Source organism: Mesitornis unicolor, unplaced genomic scaffold (genome assembly GCF_000695765.1).
Source record: "Mesitornis unicolor isolate BGI_N332 unplaced genomic scaffold, ASM69576v1 scaffold40101, whole genome shotgun sequence".
In the NCBI taxonomy this organism is placed as follows: domain Eukaryota; kingdom Metazoa; phylum Chordata; class Aves; order Mesitornithiformes; family Mesitornithidae; genus Mesitornis; species Mesitornis unicolor.
The window spans coordinates 34485-44161 of record NW_010165193.1 but is presented as its reverse complement, the minus strand read 5'-3'; the positions used below and the strand labels follow the sequence as shown (position 1 = coordinate 44161).

At 36.7% G+C, this 9677-nt stretch overlaps 1 protein-coding gene across 1 annotated transcript in view; it reads left to right on the top strand.

Moving 5' to 3' along the window:
• Window positions 1-378: 378 nt before the first annotated feature.
• LOC104548511 (putative histone-lysine N-methyltransferase PRDM6) overlaps window positions 379-9677 on the top strand; it is a gene marked incomplete at its 5' end in the record, with an annotated part of 22251 nt that continues 12952 nt past the window's right edge. The window contains 3 exons of the mRNA XM_010194545.1: window positions 379-512; window positions 4168-4292; window positions 6698-7040. Of these exons, the coding sequence (XP_010192847.1) occupies window positions 379-512; window positions 4168-4292; window positions 6698-7040 (602 nt within the window). The remainder of the gene's footprint in view (window positions 513-4167; window positions 4293-6697; window positions 7041-9677) is intronic.

Here is a 9677-nt window from a genome sequence, read left to right as displayed (position 1 = left end):
TTAGGGATTACTACTGCCCTTTGCTCAGATGTTCTAGCCATTTCAATGCAGACATCCAGATTTTCTTGTTTATCTGGCAGTTCATTATTTAAGGTCAGCCTGTCAGAATAGCCTAAATAATCTTTGGGAAACATGGTCACATCTTTGAGACACAACAAATATGTTTAATACAAAAAGATTGGCTTGATAAAAGAAACATGATAAACTTGCAACACCCAAAATACTTTTCTGCTGTTCCATGTAGATTTCTAAGAGCATCAGTACGCAACGACAAGTCTCATGGCAATAAATTCCTGGAAAAGGCTCAGAGAGAGACCAGCAAAGCAGTGAAAATGATTGCTGATGATTTGTTCTAACTACTTGACCTTGTGACATCTCCCTCAGATATATGACCAAGATGGGACGCTGCAGCACTTTATTGATGGTGGAGAACCCAGCAAGTCAAGCTGGATGAGGTATATCCGATGTGCAAGGCACTGTGGAGAACAGAACTTAACTGTTGTTCAGTACAGGTAAAGTACATTTTGATTTGTTCAATCCAACACAGTGAAAATATTTTTAGTGAAAAGTCAGACGGTAGCTGTCACCAGTTGCCTTTGATTGCAAAGACAGTTGCAGAGCTTTTTTGAGTGTGCTCATCTAGGACAATGCAAAAGCTGCAGAGTGTTGTGAGGATGGGTTTAACTTCAGTTGCTCTAAGCCGAGTCCCTTGTGGTAAGCATGCTAGGTTTGGAGCTCCTGGGAAAAAGTACAACCCTGTGCCACTTGGTGCAACCACCACATGCACAGAGCCCTCTGCACGTTTTCAAACAGTCTGATCAGTAACAAGCCAACACAAGCAACCTTCTGCCCTTAATAAAGATGCATGTGCCAGAGGAAGGGGGAAAATGGAAGGAGTTTTGAACCCAAAGCCTTTCTGAGAGTCAGTCATGAGATGTATACACCTAAAGCTTATGTGTGCACCTGCCAGCCAAGATTGTTAGTGCTTGTGCCTCTTACATTGCTGACTAGAGAAGGTCAAAATGTGAAGAAAAATGTGAAAAAATTATGGTCCATTTTGCTTTGTACTCACATACAGATCCAGAAAACCCAGACAATGCATTACATAAATACATGATCTCAGTTATAAACAAACCGTTTGCCTCAGAATCAGAAGCAACTGCTTGGCCTTATTAAATGTGGTAGGAAGCACATCAAAGAATGCCCTGGGCTTGCTAGTCACAGTAAGAAGTCCCAGTTTTGGCTAGTAGCTTTAGAGAGTGGAGTTTCTTTTCTTGAGGAAGAATTTTAAACTTATTTTAAAGTACCTTTAAAATTAAAAATAAAACATACAAAAGCAAGCTAAAATAAAATATATATAAAATTTTATTATCCCATAGGGTTCCAATTTAACAATGGTAAAATTGTTCCATTGCATTTTCAATTTTTTTATTCTCTGGCCAGTTGTCTAAATAATGCCGCAGTTAAAAAAAATAACAATCCTCTTTATACATTACAAATCTTTTACTATACCCTTAATTACCTGATATCTATAGCTAAAATCCCATTGGATTTTAAACAAACACACTGGATAATGAAAAAAGATTGCTGTGATGAAAGAGTATTTTTGTAAGTATCTTGTGAACTATTTCTCAGTGTGGTGGTGTGTGCACACACACACATATATATAAATAAGGAAAAAAATATGCCTACATATATATATAGATGACAAACCTAAATGAAAAGTGAGCATAAGAAAGTCATTACATGTCTGTCAATATTAAGTGGATTTTACAACTCTCCTTTCATGATGGAGTTTTTACTTTTTACTTAGAGTTCCCTCTGTTGATCTGTTTTCGATTACTTCAGATCTTTATAAAATGAACTACAAAAACACAATTTAAAAAACTGGCATCCATCACCAGTGACTGCATCCAAGTGTAAGAAAATAGAAAAGTTGGACACTAAAAAACCAGCCTAATTTTTATTGTACATGGACGTTCTCCTCACAGAAAGTCAGCTGGTTTAAATTCATTCTGTTATGATTTGTAATATCTAAATGGAATTTTCTTCAAAGTGCTCTTGATTGATTGACCCTTAGCTGAACGTTTTGTTTTTATTTTGAGGCTGACAATAATGTTTGTTGGCATGTGTTCTGCTTCAACTGCTTTGGGACGCCATGAAGCTATCTTTATGAGTCATCCAACCACAATACTAAATACATGTCAGCAAAGGAAATATTATCCAAAAAGGGAAAAATCCCTTTGATGTACTTCAGCATGCAGAGATTTCTGCGAGTTTTGGAAGCTCTGCACGCTTATAAGGGATGGTGTATGCTTACACTTTTTTTTCCCTGCCTACTCCAAGCCTCACAGACCACCCATTGCTCAAAAACAGTTCTGCTCTTTCAGCAGCAAAGTGTGTAATTTGGTTTTAGCACATTCATTTGCTGGGCTGCTGTGTTTATGTTAAGGGAAGCCAAACTGAGAGATGAAATGTTACAAGGGTGAAGAACAAAGTAGACTCAATTTTTCTCAAGTTAGAAGATGCTGGTAATTTATAGCATGGCTCTGATTTTCATTTTTATGACAGTGGAAAGAATTAATGAAATATGCAGCTCTGGGAAGAAGCAGAGGGAGAAGAGGAGGAGAAGGAAAGAAGGAGAGGGGGAGACACGAAGTGGAGAGTTTTTGTCAGATATTCATAGAGGGGTAGGAAAACCATTCTGCTTAGCTAGCAGTGCCCTCCTGAGACAGGGTGGCAATAAGTGAGGAGAATAACAAGATAAATGAAATTTTTGCAGCTGCTAGTAAAATATTGAGAATCTGCACTTTTTTATTGATCTTTATGATCCTGTTGCCAAGAGCCACTTTGCGGTGACAAAATATGTTGACAAGTGCATATCTCACCGCCATGAAAAATGTGGTAAAAGATTCTCTTTATGTCTGCAGTGTTATACAAGGAACAAATTGCATTGCTACAGCCAATTCTTTATAGAAAGTCTAAATTTAAGGCCTACCAACCTTAAACACTTTTATCTTGAACTTCAGGCTAACAGTTGTAGCAATTCTTCACTCAGAAAACTGGTTGAGGCCTAACATTTTTTTTATTTTTGGTCTATAGATGTTTTTCTGCCTTACATAAGCTGTTATAAAAAAATTGTAATATCTTAGTACTTTGGCTGTATCATTTTGGTATGTAATCCTTCAGTGATAGTGGAGTGTTCTTCTTGTATATATTGAATTTCTATCCATCTCATAGGAGTGTGTTTTACTGTTTCATATGAAGCCTAATGGTACAAACTGATAACATTTTTATTTTATCTTGTGTCTGATTCTGATCTTACACAAATTTTGGCCTAATGTAAATCTGTTAACTGTGGAAGTATCACTCTGAAGCTATTTACATCAGTGCAAGGTCAGGATAATGCTCTTAGGTTTATGGTAGAGACTCTAGGATTTTTCCTTTTTTTCTGCTCAGCTCCCAGTTCAGTGTTCTAGGAATATCCACAGTCTTTTCCTACAAAGCTTTGTGATAAGACATCACATCTGTAGGAATGCTAATTCATACTTACTGAAGTATCATTGGTGTTACCCTCATGTTCCAGGGGAAAACTTCATGGTCACATGTTCAGATTAACCTAATTTTTTAAATTTCCCTAAGCCAAAGTCTATTTTACTCAACAGTCCAAGATCTCTCTTTTTGGTGCCATATTGTTGTAGTGAAAGGCCGTGTCACACTACTTCAAACCTCTTGCTAAACTAACTTACTCAAATGAAAGAACTGTTGTCTATTTAAAATATGTTAATTTTAGCTTAGATGACAAAAGCAAGGATGTCTAAATGGCTGAACTTACTGAACTGTATGTACCACTCTGATGACTGTACTATGTGAACAAAATGTAGTAATTCTAAAATCACTTTAAAAGAGACATTAAAAGAAAATACCTGACTTTTCATAATATCTTGGTGCTTGTAAAACCTTAGTGTAAGCTCTTTGTTTCTCTGTGCTACAGGGACAAAGTCCTTCACTAATGATAGATTTGGCTTTAAAATAATCAGTAAGTTATTAATTTAGTTATCTGCAGAAATGCTTCTGAAACAATGGATTTCCACTGTAATGCTGTGTATGATAAGAGAACAACACTATATTCCTAAATTAGGCTTTTTTTTTTTTTCTCTTGATTAGGTCAAATATATTCTATCGGGCTTGTATAGATATCCCCAGAGGCACCGAGCTGTTGGTATGGTACAATGACAGCTACACATCTTTCTTTGGAATCCCTCTCCAGTGCATTGCACAAGATGAAAATTGTAAGTTCTTCCTTGCATTTCTACATGTGTAAGCCAGAATTCCTGTTTAATACATGATTAGTTATATTCCTAGAGTATTTTAAGACATATTAAATGAAAGTGGTTATATATTTAAGGTAAGCTTGATGTGTGCAAAGTAAAACTCTGAAGATGGTACACTTAAGCTGTGCAAAATCATGGTATGGAGATGTTTGGAAGTGTGCAGTTATGCATGTCAGGTACTTGGACACTTAACCAGCAATGCTAGGATGAACTTGTGACTTGTAGCAACTTAAATGCTGAACTATGCAGCAATAAAACAACAAGATAGCAGGGATTAAACTGTCAAAAATAAACATCCCTTTTCATCTTGAGTTTTCAATCCTGTTGGGCTTGAGAAAAGTTTAAAAGAAATCTAATTACTGGCAGTAATATCTGCTGATAAAACTCACGCTCTGCTGTGTACAATATAGAATTTTTTTTTCTTTGATGAGCTGAAGCTTACAAAACCTTTATTTGAAAAACAAAGCATTATGGCTAAAATCTCTAAATATGGTCGCTTGCTATTTGGCTGTGAGAGAAACCAGAGTTTCATCTACAGGGAGACTGAAATGAATAGATGAAATTAATCTCTCAGCATGGAGCCAGCTGCAGGCTGGTATATGACTTAAGTGTCCCTTAAGCCTTCAGAGTAGACCTGCTTATCCTCCACACAGGGATCTTTTTACCCAGTACAAACTCTGCTTGTATTCCTTAGGTCTTTAATATCCTGATCTTAGTGCTTCTGTGGACTTTTATGAATACAATTGAAAAAAAAAAAGTTATATGCTTCTTGTGTAAGAACACTGGGGCAAAATGAAAGTATGCAAATTGCCCCTTGTACTGAAGAGACATAGAAGATGTATTGTATGTCCAGAAACTTGTGATAGACAGCCTCATGGATGATTTCTCTACTTAGAAATCAAGTCCTCAAATACTCCAGAAAAGAACAGCCTAGGAGGTAGCTCAACTTAACTAAAGTAAATAGTATATAATAGTATAATATTGGAGTCATTATGATTGATGCAAGATATTAGAACATAACTCTGTGAAGTAACTGGCATTATTTAAGATATTACCAAAACATTAGTTTATATTACATTTTCATTGTATATTAAATAATTTTGGATTATACCAGCTCACAGCTGAAATTTAATTCTCATCTTTGCTCTTAGAAATCTATCATCATGGCTTACCTAAACAAAGCTGCAGTTCCTAATCACCTGCTTAGTAGGTGCAATGTACCTATGTGTGGATAAACTCACATAAACACTTTGTGGCAGTAATCTAATGTGTGAACATATATAGGCATAGACATATGCATACAACATATTTAATTCAAAAATCTCCATTAAAATATTATCTCATGAAGCTGAGTTTGCCAAAATTGGAAAGCATGAGAAGGTACCGGGCCCAGATTGCCTAAATTATGCTTGTTTTTTGCACTGTGATACAATCTTTCATTAACTGACCCCATTTTTCCATAGGACTTTTGCTTCGTTTACTGCATGATCTAGGTATCCAGGTAGTGCCCATGCAGTGAGGCAGCTGTTCAACTTCCTTCTTTATGTTTAACCTCCTGCCTTTCTTATCATGCAACATCCAAATTCAGCACTAAAACACTTCTTTGTGAGATTGGGTGTATTTCATTTGTTGCTGAGATATTTGAGTGCCTCATAAGTCACAGTTAATTGATAATCATAAGTCTTTCACAGGACTAGAAACAATTTTTGTTCCTATTTTGTGGATGGGAAATTGAAACACAAAGGTATCTCTGCCTATACTTTGTATCATCTCGTGGTGCTCTAGCTGCTTTTAGCCTTAATCGTATGAATCATGATGTAGTCACTGGCTTTGTAGTGTATTGGCTGTGTGACTCTTTGTAAGAGGTAATAGTATAAAACCCTTAGTGACTGCCCTTTAAAAGGATAAGGGACCTATTGATATTTAAGCCCTGTTTTATCTCAAGGAGTGTCTGAGCAAGGATTATTTACCCTATGCTCTCAAAACTCATGCTTTTCTGTGATACAGCACTTGGACATGCTGACTGCAACATGCAGAGTCACAGTATCACAAGTACAGCAGCATTTTCTTTCATTTGACAAACCCATTGTACAATAAATGTATAGCACAGTCAAGCTGCTCTGAGTTCTTTCAGTCTCAGACACCCCTTTGCATGAGTTTTCATTTCAGTGTCACAGAATGAGCATCATCCATTCAGATCACTGTCTCATTCAAGCCTGTTTTTTTGTGCATTGTTAAAATGAAGTTGCTTAATTCAAGTGTCAAGAAAATGGATGTTGGTATTTTTTTGGTGTCTCCCAGCACTGTATTAGTTTTTAAAAGGCATGAAAAGGATCTTATTTACTTTTCTTGTTTTCTCCCAGTGAATGTCCCTTCGACTGTAATGGAGGCCATGGCCAGACAAGACATCCTACAGCCATTTAATAAAAGTAGCAAACTATCCCCTGCCACTCCACAGCGATCCATAGTATTTCCACAGACTCCGTGTAGCAGAAATTTTTCTCTCCTGGATAAGTCTGGGTCCATCGAGTCAGGATTTAACCAAATCAATGTCAAAAACCAACGAGTTCTTGCAAGCCCAACTTCAACAAGCCAACTAAATTCTGAGTTCAGTGACTGGCATCTTTGGAAATGTGGGCAATGCTTTAAGACTTTCACCCAGCGGATCCTCTTACAGATGCATGTGTGTACACAGAACCCCGACAGGTAAAGCCCAGGCTCTCTTTATTTCTGTATCTACTGATAGCTAGATCCACCGCTTTCTTCTTTTATCAAGGTGTTATCATTTTCAAAACCAAACCATTATTAGGAGAAGCCTGTACAACATAATTCATCTGCACCTGTGTGAAGTAAGCTGTTATAAACCATTGCTTGACCTCACTATTTGTAAAAGCATTTGGTGCCTAAATGTGCAGATAAAAGGAAATAGCTAAGGATATAATCTTGTTTTCAGAATGGTTTGGTACATCTGATGGAGGCAACAAAATAGAAGGAAAATTTATGAATATCATAGATGGAAAAATGAGGTCAAGATAATTAAAAGTCTCTTTGTCTTCCAGAGATAATCTAGCTTGCTGCTCGGTAGCTGTCACAGTAATTTCAGGGTTCACCTATAGTGTGCAATGTGTATGAACTTAATTAAGTACTAAGAGGTAATGAATTGGAATTTTTTGCTTAGTACTATTTTTCTTTAGAGCGTGCAAACCCATAAATTGTGCAAAGCTGTCAAAAGGAAATACCTACTCCACTAGTGATGTGGAGGAAAACAGATGCCACTTATTCAATAAACTAATATCCACACAGAAGAAAAATGTTGACTAGATACCTCAGAGTCAAAGTTGGTTTGAAAGTTTGTCAATACAGAATTTTATGGCCGTGAACTGAGGATGAAATTTAGCTGAACAAGTGAATTAAAATTTCAGGTACTCTGACCGGTGGCACAGTAAATATAATGGAGCCATTATTTATGAATCAAAGCTGGTTTGACAATTTTGATAGCTAGCAGGACAAAAGACAAAAATCAAATGAATTCAATAAAAAAACCTGCTCTTGTTTTGTCTCTTCTTCAGCTGTGAAGAAGGTTTGAGCAGCACAGCTGAATCCCTGGAAGGTTGTTCTGAAAACAACATTTAATTGTGAATTACATTTAACCAGAAAATAGTCAACAGTGACTCTGTGTGTGTGTCTGCATGCATGTCTATGTCTCTTTGTGTACGTGGTTATCTACGTGTACACATATGCTTGTGTGCGATTCTGTGGGTGTGAAGATACTGGAGCACAAATTCAGTTATTTAGGTAGAAATGCCAGACTTGCTAGAGGCAAACTAGATTCCATGCAAATGTTCATAGAATTTAAAGAGTTTATAATTGTGAATGCAAAGAAGCCCTTTCAGCATTTCCTGAACTTTATGTTGGCTTTAGCTGAAACAAACACTGTGCTAAGGAAACTGTAGGACACAAATGCCAATTTAAGTGCCACAATGTAGAGCACAGGTCTAGAAAGGTCTGCTCTCCTAAGTTTCATGGACTCAGCATACCATAAAGCATAAAATGCTGCATCAGGGAGTCTAGAAGAAGTATGCTGTGAGTCTCCTCTACACTTTTTCAGTGATTCATCCAAGCAAGTGTGATGCCTAGTTTTCATCCTTTCCTTCACTTGAACCTGTGTCTTCCTTTATGAAGAACCAAGTGGCAGGTTATAGCTGATGCAGAAAGAGTCTCCCCTAATGGGACTGTTCTGGACTCTAAGGGATAGTTAAATATTCACTTTGCCACAGAGAGAAAATGAGGATAAGTGTGTCCTAAAATTAGATATGTCATCTTGGAGGTGAAAGATTTGATTTTTTAAATTTTTATTTATTTTTATTTATTTCCTCCTAAGAATTTTGTGTCATTTATTGCCTGAAACACAGGCTGGATTTTAAATCTTCCCACTTAGAGGTGACCACCGTCATTAGTAGGTTACTGATTCTTACTTTTTTGTCTCTCTTATGCCTACCTAATTTGTCCATGCAGAACAGCTTCAACAAAAAAGTGTAGAGCATTTTTAGCTCAGTATACCTTGAAGCATAGTAGGAAAATTATATAGATAAGAAAGACACAAGTTGGGTTGCCCAGGAATGGAGAGTAAAGGATGATTACAGAAAGTATGCAGCAGATTTTGGGAGGACTGTTGTGATGGGGAGGTAAGTAAAGATTCTGAGTTTTAAGTGTTGGATCCCAGAAGCTTTCAGGAAGATTCAAAACATAATAGCTAACATCCTTTTCTCAATATTGATACTGGCTAATTTAGCTGATTTCCTCTTTCACTTGTTGGGTTCTGTGAATCCTGTTCTTATGAAGCTTTTTCTCTTCTGTTACTTAAAGAACATAAACCCTAAATGAGGTTGCAAAATACACGTGGGATCAATCTGTTGCATAAATATTAGATACTGTAATGCTCCATTTTGTGATATCTGTGTTCCCTCTGTATTGAAAAATGGCCTACATCTCTATTTTCATTAAATAAATTGTGCAGACTCCTTGTGGAGGCCAGTTTTGTAATGCCTTCTTTGTTCCCACAAGATGTGCTATAAACGTAACTGCTGTAAAAGCATTTCCCAATAGGTCTTCTTTAGAGCGTTATGTGGGACATCAGTCACATGAACCTGTTTAAGCTCACTGCAATTCATTCAGTGTTTGAAATTACCAGAATAACAGTTACTACAGGTGATAACTGCCCTAGGATTTGAGTTCTTCTATCCTTGGTTAGAAATCATTACAGGTTGAGCTTACATTGCAGGAAGCTTTTTGTCTTTTAGCAGGTACCAGTAGATCAGATATTTAGTGGTACTGGAAAAAAAG